This window comes from Tinamus guttatus, unplaced genomic scaffold, assembly GCF_059628265.1.
Source record: "Tinamus guttatus ecotype Peru unplaced genomic scaffold, ASM5962826v1 Tinamus_guttatus_pri_ptg000314l, whole genome shotgun sequence".
NCBI lineage: Eukaryota > Metazoa > Chordata > Aves > Tinamiformes > Tinamidae > Tinamus > Tinamus guttatus.
The window spans coordinates 9,909,667-9,927,532 of NW_028288848.1; the positions used below are offsets into that span (position 1 = coordinate 9,909,667).

The 17,866-nt window shown below is 42.3% G+C and overlaps 1 protein-coding gene across 3 annotated transcripts in view; it reads left to right on the plus strand.

The window, feature by feature from the left end:
- The first annotated feature begins 8,057 nt into the window (after nucleotides 1-8,057).
- PANK1 (pantothenate kinase 1) overlaps nucleotides 8,058-17,866 on the plus strand; it is a 33,660-nt gene continuing 23,851 nt past the window's right edge. The window contains exon 1 of one of the 3 annotated variants that reach the window (XM_010222045.2): nucleotides 8,058-8,151. In XM_010222045.2, coding sequence (XP_010220347.1) covers nucleotides 8,121-8,151 — 31 coding nt within the window. In that variant the 5' untranslated portion in view covers nucleotides 8,058-8,120. Of the gene's footprint in view, nucleotides 8,152-15,582; nucleotides 15,812-16,057; nucleotides 16,101-17,866 lie in introns of those variants that run through there. The other 2 variants (XM_088528779.1, XM_010222046.2) reach the window with 2 other exon arrangements.

A 17,866-nucleotide genomic window follows, 5' to 3' on the forward strand; every position in this document is an offset into this window, starting at 1 on the left:
CAGAGCGCCCCTAGTGCGAGCGGTTCTGCAGAAACTGCGGCTCTGCCCAGGTGCCCGTCAGCTGCTCAGGGGAGGTTCTCCTTAGGGTGAAATCCCTTCGCCTCTCCTGTCAGAGGCAGTCACAGCTGTACAAGTTGCTGATTTCAGTTTGGGCCCAGGGCGTATTGCAAGAGTTGGTCTGTTATAAGATCACAAAATGACACAACTTGGAGTTTGAAATTGTTTGTGAAACAGAAGAAAAAAACCCTCGTAAGCCCTAGAGAAAGAAAAATTGTCTCCTCTGTGCAGCCTCAAAAGCTGATCTCTTCCATTGGGTGGAAAACTGAAGATCTCAGAATGTTTTGCAAGTTATATTGCTAAAGAGGTTGGGAGATATTTCATACAGAAAGTTAATCCTTGCTAAGCCCAGAAACAAAGCCTATGATACAAGCAGCACTTTGGTTTTATTTGAATTTTAAGTTCCTGGAACTGTTTTTGTAGTACTGCACACCCTGCGTAACTTAACCTAGTATCTCCAAAGATGATCATCAACCTACAAAAGTGCAGTATAAAGTATAAAGAAAATATTAGATCAGCACAACCAACCCAGGCTGCTTTGGACATTATGAAATTCAATCTATGCAAATAATCTTTGTGGCTTTCCAGCAGTTCTTAAGGGGTCTGCCTATGGCAACTAGTTACAAAAAAAAAAATCTGCTGCCCAGACTATTAAAGGACCTTCTCACTCACTGAAATTTAAATGTTTCCTTTTAGAATTCTCTATATCTTGTAAAGCAAGATTGTCATTCCCCAAAGAAAAAAAAAAGAAAACTTTTTTTTTAGATGACTTGTTAGAACTCCCCCCACTATTCTCAGAAACACTCATCTGTGAGAGAGACAGCCTATCTCAGTGTTGACTGTTAATGGCACAGTCAACACTGTTGGGCCTTGGCCCAGTGTCCTTCACCACATCTGAGCAGTGTCCAAATCAGGACTGACTTCAGCTTCTTCTTCTTTGTGCTTAACCCCTCTTCCTCAGAGAATTATCAAACCGCTTAAATTTGCCACTTCCATTAGGGGTCTGTGGTGCTTTCCCTGTGCTCCCTTGGGCGCAGGCAGAACAGCCTTCCCGTCTCCGCTGGAGCTGGAATCTCTCTCCTGCAGCTCTGGAGCTGGTCAGCACAGGGATTCCCCCTCCTCAGAGGAGGCTTGGAGGCTCCTATCACATTTCATTTCAGAATTTTGCAACTCAGAAACCTCAAGAGTAGTTTTAAAAGCACAAACTCAGCAAAACCAGCTTGGGTTCTTTAGAGCGACTTCTGAGCTTTAGCGTACACACTTTTGAGGTTTCCCTGGAACTGTGAAGCCCAAGGGCCCTCAGTTCAAATGCTGCAATTAGCTCTACCTCCTCGCACGGCCAGGAGAGCCATGCAGCGAGGAGGAGGCGGCAGAGGGAGCTGCGGAGGTGGCGCAGGGAAGGGGAGTCCTGGGGAAGGGGAGTCCGGCCGGGCTGCGCCGGCAGGAGCAGCTGGTGCTCCCGGGGTCCCCGCGGGTGCTCCCTGGATGGACACGGCTTGTTCTGATCCCGCCCGGCGCATGCGCTTCTCAAGGACGGAGTCCGGCCGTCCGCACCAGTGTCTGTGTTTCGTGTGATGAAAACATGCTCAGCTTATTGTTTTTAGGCATTTATGGCTTTGCTTCGAAACTTGTGTATGGCAAATATAGTATGATTCCTTGAGCAGAAATGTTTTGTTAGGTAAGAGAAGGTTTCAGGTAGATTTATAAAGGTGTTAGTTTGCTGTAAATTTGCATAACTGAGAACTAAGTTGATCTTTGGAAAGGGTGTAATTGAGATGAAAAAGCTGATATTTTTCTTCCTGCTCCTTCTTCCACCCTCTGATTATTCATTTTGTCCCTATTTGTTACTTCATAATGGAAGTGTGGAGATGGAGTTCAGTCTTTCAACCTTGTGTTTAAGATGAAAAGTTTCAAAATCGTTTACATTTTTCTGTATTATAGTAACAGTCACTGTTCAGAAGGTCAGATGTTGTGTTTTGAAATCTCTGCCTCTCCAAGTTATCAAAAGGCTTGGCATCTACCTAAACGTATAATTTTGTGCCTTGCATGCTTTTAATTAGTATAACTCTTTTTAAGCACACATAACAAAATGCCACCTATTACTACTATTCTGTATTGCTTATAGTGACTAAAGTAAATAAATAATTTAGTTATTATCAATTCTGATGAATTGGTATTGCAATTCATTTTTCTGTATTAGGGTGCTGTATCTTCCTCTCTCTCCCCCTTTTTAAATCTTTTGTCATTATAAATGAAAGGCTTTTCAAGACAGGATCATTAGGGCTTTCCAATGCATTTGTGCTCTAGTCTTCCTAAGATAATGAGAGTCTTAACCTCAAAGGGCTTTTTAACATCACCACATCATTAATGATAATAAACTGTTTTCTTAATTGTTTCTACAGTCTACTATTTGAACTGCCAATCTGAGTAAATTGTAATGAGCCAAGGTGAATAATATTAAGAAATATTTGGAAAAGGTAATGATGATATCCCAGTATATGAATATATTTTGTATATGTCTGTGCATGTGTATAGGCATAGGCATATATATAAATACAAGATGGAACTGAAAGTTTACTAACTGGAGAACAAAAAGAATCTTTTTTTCTTTTAAATTCTTTTTCTAGGGCTTTTCCATAACTATGGCAACAAATTTTATAGGACTGGTAGCTAAGTATTTTGCTTCTTTATTGATGAAAGGAACTGAAGGATCTGGACACCAGACTTCTGATCAGGCCAACAACACAAGGCCAAATCAGTCAACAACTCCAATGCAGAAAATGGTAAGAACTATTTTCACATAAAGTGGCCCAAGTGTTGTCCTAAAAGTCTATCAGCTGCTTCATCTGATCAATTGCCATGTCATGAATGATGCAAGTAGTTATCAGGTGTTTATGACAGTATATGTGTTGTTAGCAGTAAAACAATTATTTTTAAAAATGTGAAGTCCAATGTATTTTGTAACACTTTATACAAGGAAAGATTACTACTCTTATTTTATGTGCTGTCTGACTATGCTTAAGAACAAGTCTGTATAGATGGCTCTCTCATACAAAGATTTGATAAATGTTATTTCGAGGGAGGCAAGTTGTGAGGTATCTGCATCACTTTAGGTTATGGTTGTGTTGAAACATTTAGGCTTTGCATTTTTGAGCCATTGATAGTCACATCACTGGAGACCTAGATACAGAATTCACAAGTACCAAGTACTGATGTTTTTATTAAATCGGGGTGTTATATTCTTGTTTCCTAATGAACATTAAGATGATGACCCAAGACATACCACTAGAAACTTGCCAGGGTTTTCGTCTTAGAAGGCCTTCAAGTCCTCATGTTCTACTGTCATTAAAAAATGGAGTAGGTACATTAGTTTGGGCATTTTAGAAAATCCAATATATGTAATCATTCTAACATAGTTAGTCCTTTAATGTTCAGTGGACAGTGCAATTGCCTCCTTTCTTACTGAAAGGGTAGGGTAGTTTTTTTGATGTGGAAGGACAGACATAGTTTGAGAACACTGGATACTTCAGAATATCAAGGGTTTTTTATACATACTGATTATATTTCTTGAAGGATATTTTAATAGTGCATCCAACTTTTGTTTGGTGCCCTGAAATGCCCCCCCCCTTTTCTTTTTGTCACATGGAAATCTGGGCCTAAGTTCTTCTAATGTTTGCATAGCATTTTAACAGTGTGAGAGTAGGCCAGTTGCCATTTTTTTGCCATACACAATGTTAATTATTTCCTGTACAGGCTGTGTTTTAGCTTGGAACCTCCAGGTTAAGGACTGGGGATGAATTCCAAACCTTATTAGTAAAACTCTGTTTCTCTCCAGGTATTACTGATTCTTTGTAAGTCATTTTTTTTTTTTAATGTCCTGTACAGAAGCCACAAGACTGCACACTTCTGTATCTCAAAAACACAAGGTTCAGGAGCAAGAAGCTTAACTTCTCATATAATATGGGCCAAACAGGGCTAAGTGCAAGCAGCACGATATGTTACAAGGGTTACAAGCCCGTTCCCTGTAGTGTGGTTACTAGTGAATTATGAATAGATCCAATGGCATTGGTCCCACCTGCTTTTAAGCTAAATGAGGAGAAGGGTAGCTGGGTAGTATTTCAGTATAGTTCATCTTTCTGGCTCTGAGACCCAAGCCATAACTTTTTTTAAAATTATTATTATTATTTTTATTATTCTTGGCAGTTATATGTCTATTGGCCTCAGAAATAACTGCTGTTCACTGTCATTACATGCTGTTCCTCAGAATGCCATTATGGCTTTGGGGATGCTGAGCTTCTGCTTGGACTCACGTGAAGATGTAGGTGAAGTGGGACCATTGCACCACTGACCTTTGGTGTTTGATTTAGCCTTGCTGTAGAGCCTGCGGAGAGAAGTGCTCAGAATTTTTCCAGGCCTAAGTTAAGTTCTTCTCCTGGAAGCACAGTTACACAACGTGGTACAGCTGAACAACATAACCATAACCTGAGTTGCCCTCTGGAAGGAAATTTGCTTTCTTCTCTAGCCTCTTAGTTTAAGTATAAAATTAGATGCCAGTACTGGATAGATGACATGATTATTTTGCAGCATGATAAAAGAGCAAGGAATGCATATTTAGAAAACAATTTTCTTAAGCACTGACTTACCTTTAAAGCACTTGATAACACTGGCTCTTTGAAAATAGCAAATTTCCCCAGGGCATTTCCTGTTTTGGTTTGAGCTCATCCATTTTTAAGCTTAGATTTTATTAGTATTTTGGGCTGAACAGTGGATATGTTGTAGGAAAAACAGAAGTTAGAGTTTCTTAATATGCAGCAAACATCTGCTCTGCAAAGAATAGGGCCTTCTTGAGAAGCCTGTCTTTGTGTCGTGTCGTCAGGCTACATTGCTCTTTGCAGGCATTGAACACTTGCACAGTCTCCTTTCCTAAAAGCGGACAAGCAGGTCTAAGAGATGATGAAAATTGATGATAGTTTAAGTTGCCTCTCAGTGTTTAAACACATTTTAATACAATTATTTTCAGCCAGGTCAGCAAGATGACCAAACAGGTGCTAGGGTCAGCAGAAAAGCAAGGGGAAAAGCTGTGATGGTGGCAGAAGGGCAGAGCTGCTTCTCTGCTGGTAGGTGCTTCGACAGGCTAAATTGCTTGTGAAATCACATCTTTGCAGTCCTTAAGCAAGGAGGCAAATATGCAGATAGCTGTCAGGAATGCAGCCTAATAGAGTTGCCCTTGGACCTATCCTCACTTGCACAGTTAGAGGTGATATGTCTAAATGTGGTTCATCATGCAGTTCTTTCTTTGATACTGTCCTGCCCTGTGTTGTCACAACATACTCCAGCCAAAGATAAACAGTTTTGAAACAAGCCAGGCTTCCTCACTAAGAGTTTGATCACAACTGCTATCTGAAGAAACTGAAAGGTTTTTCCTGCAAAAGATGACTACTGCCAAGCACTGGCTGATCTGATCTTCTGTACCCCAAAGTGAACCCCATTTTGTGAAAGCAGAGGTGTAAAAAACTAAATTCTGTTATTAGTTATTCCTTTTTGTGCATCTGCTTTCCATTTGCTATTTCAATTGGTTATAGGATACTGCCTTTCCAGTGAGACCTGCTTCGGTAGTGCTAGTGTGTACTGCTTTCATGTGGGGGCACTGAAAAATAGACTCTTGTTCCTGTATATACATTTGATGTATACAGATTTAGAAAGTGCCATAAGATTCTTCTGGGTGCATGCCACTGTGTAAAATAAAGATAACCATTCTAACAGTAAAAAGTTAGAAAATGACTCACTTCTGAGTGGGTGACTCATGGTCTCAGGGAATTAATTACCCAAGATAAGGGAATCAGAAATAGATTCTATGGTATTGTTATTGTTTTAGCCAGATGGTTATTGCTGATAAAAATAAAACACAAGATTTGATTTCAGGTGTAACAATATAGCTATCCCCTGCAAATTATGCCACAGTGCTGTTTGACGTGTTCTACACATGCCAGATTTGTTTATCTGATGTTTTGTTTTTGTTTTTAGGTGGATGGTATAGGTAGCTACAAGGAACCTAAAGCAGCTTGGAACATGTCCAAGAATCTCAGCAGCAAATTTGGAAAAAGGAAATTTAATGTGGTACGTATTTATTTGCTTTGAGGAACTGTAAGCACTGATTTATCAAAATCTTGTCATAAGAGCATTCTTACTCACAAACATTTCACCCCAGAATTCTCAATGAGTTATCTGTTGGATGTTTTTGAGAACACTGACATGGGGAAGACAGGAAGATCCATCCCACCTCTGCTTGTGATGTGTCTGTAGTACCTTGGTAAAATTCCTTTTATGGAGGCAGCCAGTATTATATCAATAAGAAGATAAATGCCTCAAGAGATTTGTGCTTTATATAGTTATTTTGGTGTAACTTATTCCGGAGGATCTGAGAGACAGTGGAGTTGAATCCTACATTTACTAATGATAAGCTGTATGTCTGAACAAATAACTTCAAATTTTTCTTTCCTTAGTCCACTATTTGATAATTTGCAATAATGCTTTCTACACTGTGGACTTCTGTGAAACTAAGTATGTTGGCTATTATTGGCTGCACACATTCTTGGTAGGTTCTGCTCATAGAGCTTTCAAATTATTTCTCAATTTTGATCAGTTTGCTTATTATCAGTTAGCTTAAAAATCCCCTTTTCTTTTAATTTAGCCTCTAAATCATGACTTTGAACTACCTAGTGATAAAAAAATGATGGGATCACTGCTAGTGTTGTGCGCTATCTGCCATGGCATGCACAAGAGTGTGAGCACAGTTCAGCACTGCCAGGCACTATTACCTGCCCTCTGAAAAGTGTGTCTGGTTGTTGAGCCCAGATCGCCTTTACTCCCTTCTCTCTCCTGTAGGTACTTTTCAGAACATTTCCTGGGAGTGCTACTTTGCTTCATCAAAGCAGAGAGAGGAGTTGAGGAGGAGTTGGCTTTATTCTTTTGCCCCAGCAAAATACAGGACTAGAGTTGCCATAACTGTGAAAACATAAAATAGATTTTAAAAAGAATCAGAACAATTGCAAAGGCTGTTGGCTGCAACTTTTTTTTTTTTTTTTAATGATGCAGTTTGCAAGGTGATATCACAGGGCAGGTTTCATGTGATGAAACCAGATCTAATGCTGGTGCCTGCATATGATGGAAACTGAACGCAAAGCACGAACTTGGGAACGTTGGCCTCATATTAGGCAAGTCTGTTGCTCACCTTCCCCTTTTCCCTCAACTCCCTTTGTCCCTTTTCTTCCTCTACACAGTTAACTCATATCAGAGTTCAGTGTCACCAGTTGCAGGGAACTCGGTCTCACCTGGCTATACGTACCCTCTTCCCTAAAGAAGTCAGGTGTTGCCTGCAGGTTAGACATTCATCACACCATGAAAACAAGGAATGGTTTCATCACAGTATTGTTATTTTCAGTTGAGACAATGAAGAGGAAAGTTTGGCAACTTTTAGAGAAGCATTCATGTTTCTCTAACACATTCTTACACTGGTAGAAGGTAAAAGTTACTCAAATTCATTGCACATAGACATACATCCTTATTCTAAAAGATAGGCTGTTTTCTCCTTCAGCTGAAAGTATTCCTTTGCTGAGAGAAGAGAATGTCTAAGAAAACTGCTCTGAGTTTCTATTCTCTTGGTTTTGTTCAGCTCTAAATGTACTGGAGACCAGATCAAACAATGACTGACGTAGAGAATACCAGAAACTATGTCAAACAGGGACTTTAAACAGTGTGTTTTGAGGTCAGTAACCTAAGCACCTAGAACTTTGATCACACTGGTAACAACTGAATGACATAACCTTTGTGGCTGTACGTGTAGAAGTAAATAGGTAGCTCTCTCTGAATTTACCAAGAGAACAGCAAATCATTGGTGAAGTGAAAATGTATGTTTCTAATAGGCTTAGGGAGCTTCAACAGAGGATACTAATGCTGATGAATCAGCTTGAAATAGCAAGCAAGATTTTTTTTAAAACATAAGTGGGTCCTGTTTGCAACATGCAGCATGAAGGAGGAGTCTTTCCAAGGCCCTGCCATATCAAATGGAAGACAGCATGTTCTGTCTGATGAAATGTAAGTTTGACTGCTAATCAAACAATCCATTGCTAGATTAATAGCCAATTTGCTGAGAATACAGTTCTAGGAGATCTGAAACTGTTGTTTGATTCTTTGATTTGTTGAGGGGAAAAAAAAAGGATTTTTTAAAAACAAACCAATATACTTTAATGATGTTGTCAAACAACATTATTTTAGTTTATTACTTCCGTACTGATCCTGCCTAGGTAAACAGCTTAAAAATCGGAGTGTTTCTAGAATAAGATAACTACATTTTCCTGTTTTTTGGAGGGGATTTCATCTCCTTTCTGAGTCAAACTTCTTTAATACTGGTTTTAGTTTGGAGGTGAGGGGCAGTAGCAGATCCATTCTCAGTTCGCTAATTATTTGCTTTCGTTTATGACATTGTTGCTTCTGTTTCTTTCAATGGGAGGTGAGAAGAGCAGTTATTCACAGTTTGTGAAGTGTCTGAAGATCTGTGGGTACAGAATGCTACATAAATGCAAAGTATTTATATTCAGAACTATGTTATGTCTTCTTTTTTCCATATGTCAGTCTGTGCTGTGACTAGAATCAATCTGCTCATAATCAGACGAATACTAAATTGGTAAAGATGAGGTTTTTGTTTGTTTATTTTTACTATAGACTCTCTAATCCACTGAAACTAAGATTCCAGCCTGCTTTTTCTCTGCAAGGGAGAGATCTCAGAAAAGTTTTATTAAATATTTTACACTGATTAAGAAGTCCTTAGTGATCCTATAAAAGCAGTTACAATCAAGTGCTGATTGCATTTGCTTCAAAATGTGGGAATTGAGCTCTAAAATCACACTGGATTGTGCATACGTTACTTTACATGTGCTGAGAGGATTTAAGAACTCAAAAGGAGCAAAATAAGGAGGTCATAAAAGAGGCAATTTCTCTGGGTATAGGATTTTATCAGACTTTCAGATTATCAGACTTCTCGTGTGCCTATGAATGTAGACTCTATCATATAATTAGGATGATTTTATGTTTAAAGAGGTGAGAAAAAAGATTTTTGTATTCCTCAGGCATTGTTCAAGTTGAGAGCAAATCTTACTACCGAGTCTCTTGGGGAAGAAGCTACCCACAAAGCATTACAGACCCAGTCTTTGGGGTAGTTTAAAGAATAACTTGGGAAGTGTTGCCCTTGCAGTGTTTGCTGGGATCTTTTTATCAGTTGTGTTCCTTGACCTTTGATGCCTCGTAACAACTGCAGTTGTTATTTCCTCACATCTTCACCTATATTTCCCTTTCTGGTTTGTGTGCATTCCTTTCTTTTATTTTCTTCCAAGAGGAAGTGGAATGGAGATAAGGGATATATGTATCCTTTGAGTCTTTGGTATTTGAGAATGCTTTATAAATGAAGAAAAAACAAATCCATCAGTGCTTGCTACTCTTTGAGCAGTTAGACAAGAAGTATCTGAGACAGAGGTGTTAGCCACAGATGTGTTAGCCCTATTGGTTTGTTTTCCAATTGCTATACAGAGGTTTTTTAAATGAACAAGTGTCAGTTTTTTCCTGGTGTAGAGGAGGTACATGATGCTTTTGTTTTATTTTCCCTTCTGCTAAATGGTTGACACTAAAACTGATTCTGCAATTTCTTTATCTGATGCCCATGACAAAATTGAGGATGAATATAACAGTTTTGGCTGGCAGTGCTCAATGGAGAAGTTCAATTTATCCTTCTTAGGCTAAGAGGGATTAATGTGTAGCATTAGGACCTTATGTGGGAATGTTGAAAGACACTTGCATTGGTTTCAGCAAGCTCAGTCATATGTGGGCAGGATGTTCTTGTAGCATGTTGTACTTAGCGTAGATGTTCCTTAGACCTTTTCATATTGGATATTGATTGCAAAGAACTTGTTTTGATGACCCAAATGGTTGCTTTGAGTCTTAAATTCCTATTAGACCAAGAGGTTGTGTGCGTGTAAGCATTTTGGTGACACGAAGTTCCTGCAATGGAATACAAGTTGTTTCCTATGAAAGAGAGGGCCTGGAAGTTTATTTTTAGTTTTTTTTTTTTTTTTTTTTTTTTTTTTTTCCACAGTGTGTCCAATGAGGAGACAGGCATCTATGATTATAATTCTGTTTTTCATTTTTCTTGAATACATAGTTCATATTGACCTTGTGAAAACCTGAAATCTCTACACTGCCCTCTTAAGCAAAACAAAATTAACTGCATAGAACAGATTATTCACTGTAATATTTACTCTGAAAAGTCACCAATCCCAGAAATATCAGAGAATGTAACTATCAAACCAACCTGACATTAGCATAATGTTTTTTGTTTTCTTTGTTTCTTTGGTTACTAGATAGCTGCAGCCTTCTGGAGCAAACTTGTTGTTTACAGCACAGCCCCTTCCTACACAGGACTATAGTTTTCGGTAAACATGGACTTTAAAATGATGTTTTTAGAGTCTAGCATTTATGGAGTTTGTTATGTGATTTTAACCTAATCTCACAAGGACAGATTAAATGTTTGGGTTTTTTTTAGGATCAAAAACCTAAAAAGCACCTTTTGTTTATTTATCAAAGCACCTTGTATGGTTCAAATATTGAAGTTTTACCTCTGGAGTCAGTTGTGCTATTTGGACTGTGCTGAAATACTGCTTTCAGAAATGCACTTCCCTGCTGATACTGAAGGTGTTTGAGAAGTGCCAAAGGGGCAGTTTGTTTTTCTGTTGCACTGATCCCCATCTGTGGACTAGTTTGGAAGGGGAAAAATGAGTTTCTGCATCCTTTCTGCTGTCTAATGGGTACTGCGTGTTCCCTGCTGGGTTAGGAGAGTAGCCCAATGCTGTCCAGATTGGAAGTGTGTTAGATTCCTAGGCAGACTACATTGCCTTTTATTTCTCTTCTACATATAGGCATAGCAAAGTCTGGTCCTCTGTTTTTTCTACTTCCTTAGACATTAATATGCATGGAAATTTTGTGCCAGTATCTCAAGTCTGGGAATGCAGACCAATGTAAGAGAAAATCTCAGTGCATCTGAATGTTGGTGGGAGAACCAGTTTCTTCTCCTGCTCTTCCTCTTGCCCAGCTCTGGCAGAGGGCGAGTGGGGTTTCTAACTCCGTTGTTGTCTTTCAAACTGCTTGTTTTGAAACTGTCGCCTCCCTGCTGAGAGGTTTTTGAAGCACCATATAAAAATGCTGAGCTGAAAAAGAGGTCAGGTTGTTCAGCCAGGCCCAGCCAGTGTGCCTGGACCTAGACAAGCATAATTGGCTATGAGGGAGCAGTCAGAGAGCAAAGGCTTTTGTTTTCTCTACCAAATGCTCTGCCACTTGTTGCAATCACTTTTTATCATGATGGACAATGTTTCTCAATCAGTGGGATGTGAGCTCAGATGTTTGCCAATTACCTTTATGTATTTTAGTTTGGTAATTAAGGATAAGGAGCAGTGTATTGAGCCAAGCACTAAAATACCAGAGGTGAAGTGGATTAGCTGACGGGGGCAAAGGAGAGTGTATATATTTATACATACATACATACGTATATATAAAGCAAGATTTTTAGCTTTTGCACACTTGAGAGTTTAGATCCATACTTGGGTTTTGCTTATTAAGAACTGCAGAGTAGGAACTATGGCATGGGAAAGGTGAGCCATCTCCAGCATCTACTTTATCTTCGCTATCTTGTACTCCTCAGGAGTAACCAAGGACTAGTTTTTAAAAAAATGTTTACTAGTTTGGGGAGTTATATTAGAAATATCCAAACTAATGCATTGAGGCTTTGTTGTCCATAAGAGAGAAGCACCAAGAGCTTGTCAGGGATCAGTTAAAGCTGGGGAGAATCAACATGCCCTTGAACTAAGTAGCCGTTGTTTAGCTGGGCGCACACAAGCTGTTGTGTTGAAGACTTGAGAAGACAAAGGTTCTTGCTGCTCTGTGCCTGCTACCTGCCTTTTTATTTTCAGCTGAGATGAAAGAGAGCAAGGGCAACACTAGCCTCATCTCAGATCGGCCTGCAAGTAATTTGGAAACCACTTTGGCCGGTGGAAAGTCTGGCTGCCTGACTGAAAGGAGCCCTCACCAAGAGGCGGGTGGGGAGGGCAGGACCTGATGGTATCAATATAGTTCTCTATAGCCTCAGTCTGGCAAAGATTTAGACCCATAACTGAATTATGGGTCCCTTCACTTCCTCAGTAAATTTTTCTCATCCATAGGGGAGTGCTCAGGTCCCCTTGTGAAAGCTGGCATTGCCCTTCCCAGTTCAGATGCTACTTAGTTTGTGAGCTGCTGTGCCCCAGTTGATCTACCCATCTGTTATTTGTCATTATATATTTATGCTTAGCTGGTGGTTTTCTGCCCCCGCAATTTCAAATAGGGGGGCAATTTCAAATTCATTAAAACCTGGTTTGAACATGTGTGTCTACAGAAGGCCCTGCATGCACAAAAGAAAAAAAATATTAGAACAAAAATAAGGGAGAAATACAAGACTCAGATTTGACACTTTGATGCATGTGATACACAAATATAGCTAAAACCAATCAAAAGTATTTTTTTTCCAGTGAACGTACTTAGTATTTTTATGTGAATTTATTAAGCAGTACTATATTTGCTTTATTTTCTGAGGGGAAAAATGAATGAGAGCTAGTAATACTTTCCTGTAATATGGAAAAAAGGATAAAAACAGAAGTAATCTGAATGGAAATATAACCAGGAATGGCAGGGAGCCAGAAATCCCCATAACATAAATCTGCAAGCATCTGTAATGGAAGACTGTTTGTTATGCTCTTTGCATTGCATAATGCAGTTGGTATAATTTCCAAGTATGTGCATGCTCCTTATTATCACTTCTTTCCATAATATGGCCAAAGCTTTGTAGCTATCTGGATTTGGGATGGAATCACTGCACAGATGCCCTGTAGCATATTCTTGATTCTTGGATAATGGTTTTACATGTGGACCGCACCTGTTTGGTGCTTATTTTAGCTTTGCCTTAGACTAGAGATGAAAAAAACCCAGAGAATTGGGGAGTGGGTGGGAGGTGGGGGGGAGTCTTGAGCATTTTGGGGCAGGTTGCCTGACAAAATTGCACCTGGGCTTATCTTCAAGTTCAGTGAAGGAACTTCTGTGTAAGGGCTGAAGTGCGGTGCTTTTGATCCTATAGGAGAGCATCTTAGCCACAGCCTAGTCATTAGTTTGATGAGGCTGACTCATGGAGTGAGACTGTTACAGCCTGGCATTGTGTACTTATAAAAAACGATAATAACAATAATAATAATAAAAGTGATAAAAAGCCAGGCGTCTGAACTGCAGGCAGGTGTAGAATAATGCATGAAATGTCTGCCATGCAAATATGTAGTACCCCGTGACTCACGGCAGGTTTGTTCACTCTTCTGAATCCATTTGTATCCTAGGCTGTTCAATGTGTGACTGCAGTCCTGTTCCACCAGACTGCTGCTTTACAGCGAAAGGAAACATGTAAGAAATGATTTAAAATTAAACAAGTAGTTTCCATCAGCCCCTGCAGACAGCAAGTCTTGAGCCAGCTCCTCAACTGGAAGAACAGCAGGATGATGTGTTTCCTCAATTTATTTTTTTCTTTTGTCCTCTTTTGAGGTGATAACTTATCACAGCTATCATACTTCTGGGTTGTGTCTTCTCACAAGTTCCAGATTTTCAAAGTAAATCTGAGTAAAATCTGAGTTACTGTTTTCTATTAATTATAACTATACTTACGTGAGAGCTTTGTGTAAGAGATCCATCTGTGGCTCAGAGCTGATGCAGAAGAGCATGAGTAGTTCATCTGCTCCCATTGCTTAAATCAAAGTAATTTAATTTTATCAATACAATAGTCTCACATCTATTTTTCCACTGAATGGTAAATGAATTTCAATGTAGTTTGCCTGTGCCAAAATAAGCAATGCTATATATGTCCAAGGACAAGATTCCTTCACTTCAAAATAGATATCCCCTAATTTTACTCTCATTGTCTTAGTCTGCATTGTAGATGAGCTGAAAAGTTCTGAAATCAAAACTGAAAAAGGCACATAAAAACTTTCCAAAACTTCATTCAAAATTAAACAAGTGTGAACTAAGAGAAGACCAAAAAATGGCATTTTGAAGTGCATAAACCCATTCATGTGATATTTGTCTCTATAAGTGTCCAGAGTTGTTTTGACAAAGAACATCAGAGCAATACAAAACACCTGGAGATTTTTATTTTTATTTATTTATTTATTTTTTTGTCAGTACCTGACAGAGAGCTTATATCAGGGAAACTTGTCCATTCAGAAGTGGATCTGTCCCTGTACATACAACTTATCTTTTGGGAAAACACAATATTAAGGGTTGATTGTACCATCTGTAGCATTTCTCGGTTTCGCTGTTCTCCAACATCATTTGCAGGTAACTTTGTTGTTGCTGTTGAGTAACACTGGCCTAGACTTTCCCATCATTGTGCAGTAACCTACAGCAAAACATTAAGGAAATGTTTAATTGGGAAGAATAAGATTGGTGAGCGCTTCAGAGCACTCTGATTTTTCTGTTGCTGTTCTCTGTACTATTCAGTTATGTCACATTATCGTAGAACGTTAGTGCACAGACCTGGACACAGTCCTTTAAGCGGGTTTTGCTTTCCATTCCGGACGGATACGCAGAGCGATGAACGCGCAGGTCCCGTCCCTCCCTCGCTCTGCAGGGACCAGCACTGCGGTGGGCAGAACAGGGCTGCGTATGGGCAAAATTAGGAGTGTTTGAACCTTCTTCAGAATACTGGTTACTCGTTTTAGGATGAAAATTGCACTTGCTTTTTAATCTCAAGCATCTCTTTGGATTGTCCCATGCATGCTATTTTTTTGTTTGTTTGTTTTTCTGTGGTCTGCCACTTTTCTTTCTTTTTTTTTAACGTAATACAATGATTTCAGGAGAAAAAAAAAAAAAAGGCAGAGAACCTCGCAAGTTTCCCCGTGTGAATAGCCCAAGAGTGCACATCCCGCGCCGGGCCAAGACGGGTAGCCCCGCTCTCTCCGTAGCCGTTTCCCCGCGGAGGGCCCTGCCTGGGTGCTCTGCGGGGTGTGGGTCCAAGCGGGACCCGCTGCGTGGCGGCTCTGCGCGCTGGGAAGCCCCACGCGCGCAGGGCCGGGTAGGCAGCGCGCAGGAATGACCTTGGGGAGCGCAGGCGGCCTCAGCCCCGCCGCGCGGCCGCGCGCGCTCAAGGTCACGGCGCTCCGGGCGCCGCGGCCTCCGCGCAGCCCGCGGGAGCGGGCCCGGCTGCGCGCGCCCGCGGCGGCGGCAGGTGCGCGCGGGCGGGAGCGCGCACGTGAGCGGGGGGCGCCGCGCGGCGGGGCAGGGCGGCGGCGGCGGCCGCCCCTCTGCAGCGCGCGGCGGGCAGGACGCGTGCGCGGTGCGCAGCGAGCGCCGCCGCCGCCGCATCCCGGCGCACGGAGCCGCGGGGGCTCCGCCGCAGACAAAGGGGCGGCCGCCATGGGCGAGCAGCTCCGCGCGCAGCCGCCCGCCGCGGGGCCGCCCGCCGCCTGCCCGCGGCTGGCCGGGCTGCGGCACAACGGCTTCCACGGCGCGTCCCACGGCGGCTGCGGGGAGGCGCCGCTCCCGCTGCTGCTCCGCCAGGAGCCGCCGCCGCTCGCGCACGGATCGCCGGCCAAGAAGTGCCGGCTGCGCCGCAGGCTGGACTCGGCCAGGAGGCACCGACCGCGTAAGTGACGGGCGGCGCCGCCAACCGGCGCCTTCGCCGCGGGCCCCGCGCGCTCCCGAGGGGCTGCGGGGGCGCGGAGCGGGGCCCGGCGCGGCGCCCAATGCGGCGGCGGCGGCGCCCGGGCGCGGCCCTGCGGCCGCGTGGGCCGCGCCCGCCTGCGCCAATGGGGCGGCGGGCGGGGAGCGGCGGCCCCGCGCGAACGCGGCGGGCGCTGCCGCCGCCAGCTCTGCCCGCAGCTCTGCCCGCGCCGCCGCCGCGCCCATGAAGCTCATCGAGGCAAAGCAGCGCTGTGAGTAGCGGCCCGGCCGCGCGCCCCTGCTGCGGCTCCCCCGAACCCGGCCAGGCCACGAGGAAACAGGCTGGGGCTGAACCCGTCTCGCCAAAGAGAAGCAATTCTGCAGATACGTAGCCGAAGCGGTGAAGTGGGGTCAGCATGCGTGATACAGCTCTGAGGAGCCTGCTCACGCTGTTTGGTTAGCCAGTGTGGGAAGCGTTAGTGCAGCGGCTGCCTGCCAGGTGTTGTTTTAAGGCTATGAGTGTTCAGCTTCTGTATTTGCAGCATACTTAATTGTGTTAATTTGTTGGCAATAACATGGTTTATTTACCTGGCTGTAGCGAGGCTGTTACACAGAGGCTTGGAGCCAGTGAGTAGTCTCAGAGTAAAGCCTGTGGGTGAAGCAGGTAGCCTCCTGCAGCCCCTCGCACAGCCAGCGAGCGCTTGCTCCCCTGCTAAGAGTTGAGCACCTTCTGAAAGGGTGACTGGGAACGGCCAGGGTCACAGCTCCCCCCTGCCAGCATCGAAGGGTGTTCTCCCGGTAGGGAGTAGTGTGTGTTCAGCTACTTTGTGTTTTTCTTTTCCTCAGAATGGATATCCTAGTTCAGAGAACTTTGAGGTAAGAGCGTAGCACTGATCGGAAGCAGTCCCTGAGTGCTATGGGTTTCCGAGCTGTCCGTTAGCCAGTGCTCCTACGGGCGTTTAAAATGATTTTTATGGACTGTGCAGCCTCTTTCCCTTAGAAAGTTTTCTGTCCTGAGTAATCATTTAGTGCTTGCAGAACCTGTGGTTGTTTATTTTTCCCTTTCTTTTTCCCTCCTTTCAGGCTTCTGGTAACTAAACCATTCTGTGTTGCACGCTGGTTTCATACAGCCTTTTTTTTTTCACCTTCAGGCTTTTGCTCGCAGAAGAACTGCAGCGTTGTTTTCACCCTGCAGGGAAACAAGATTCTGGACTAGTGTTGTACTTCTTTTGGTGTAACTAAGAGGAGTCAGCACTTGCATATTAAATTTCCTCATAGCATTAAGAACTGTTTTTTTGGAAAGAAGAATAAGCCTTCTTGGGATTTGAGTAATCACTTGAATAAGAGAAAGAAGGTTTTGTTTTCCTTCCTTCCTATCTTCTGGGTGGGGAGAAGCCTATGAAAGTCAAGAGTATAAGCAGCAGTGCCTGTACTGCCCAAATACATGACAACAGTGTGTTCAGGTGTGTGTGTGTTGTTTATTTTTTTTAGACAAGGCTGTAACAAAAACAGCAGTTGAGAGTATAAGGCATTAGTTCTTGCCGCTCTTGCACTTGAATAATTTGTATGGCTTATTTTGTACAAAGGAAAACTTCCAATTTAGTACTGTATGACAGAGTGCGTTGTCACTAGCTTAACTTTGGTATATTCTGCTTGGATTCTGCAGGTACTACGCAGCTGTCTACTGCTTCCAGCTCTTGTGAATACTACGCAGTCCCGTTTGTCTGGTTTTTGTATTTAATCCTGGCCTTTGCAGATGTTTGTTCTGTGCTTAGGGAGATGTTGCAAAATGAAGTGCTGTTGCCACATAGCCCATAAGACTTAAATATTGACTGTGGGGTTTGCATGGTGTGGTGAAAAAGTTAATAAGGTAATTGGCATTTCCCAATATTCCAGCTAATAAAACTTGTCTGCAGTAATTACTCTTTTAAATCCTCATGTACTACATATTTTCTTGATTATTTTTACTGCTTTGAGGTGAGAATGATGTAGACTTCTGTAAGAGAAGTCTCCCTTTGAAACCAATATTCTTCGCTGG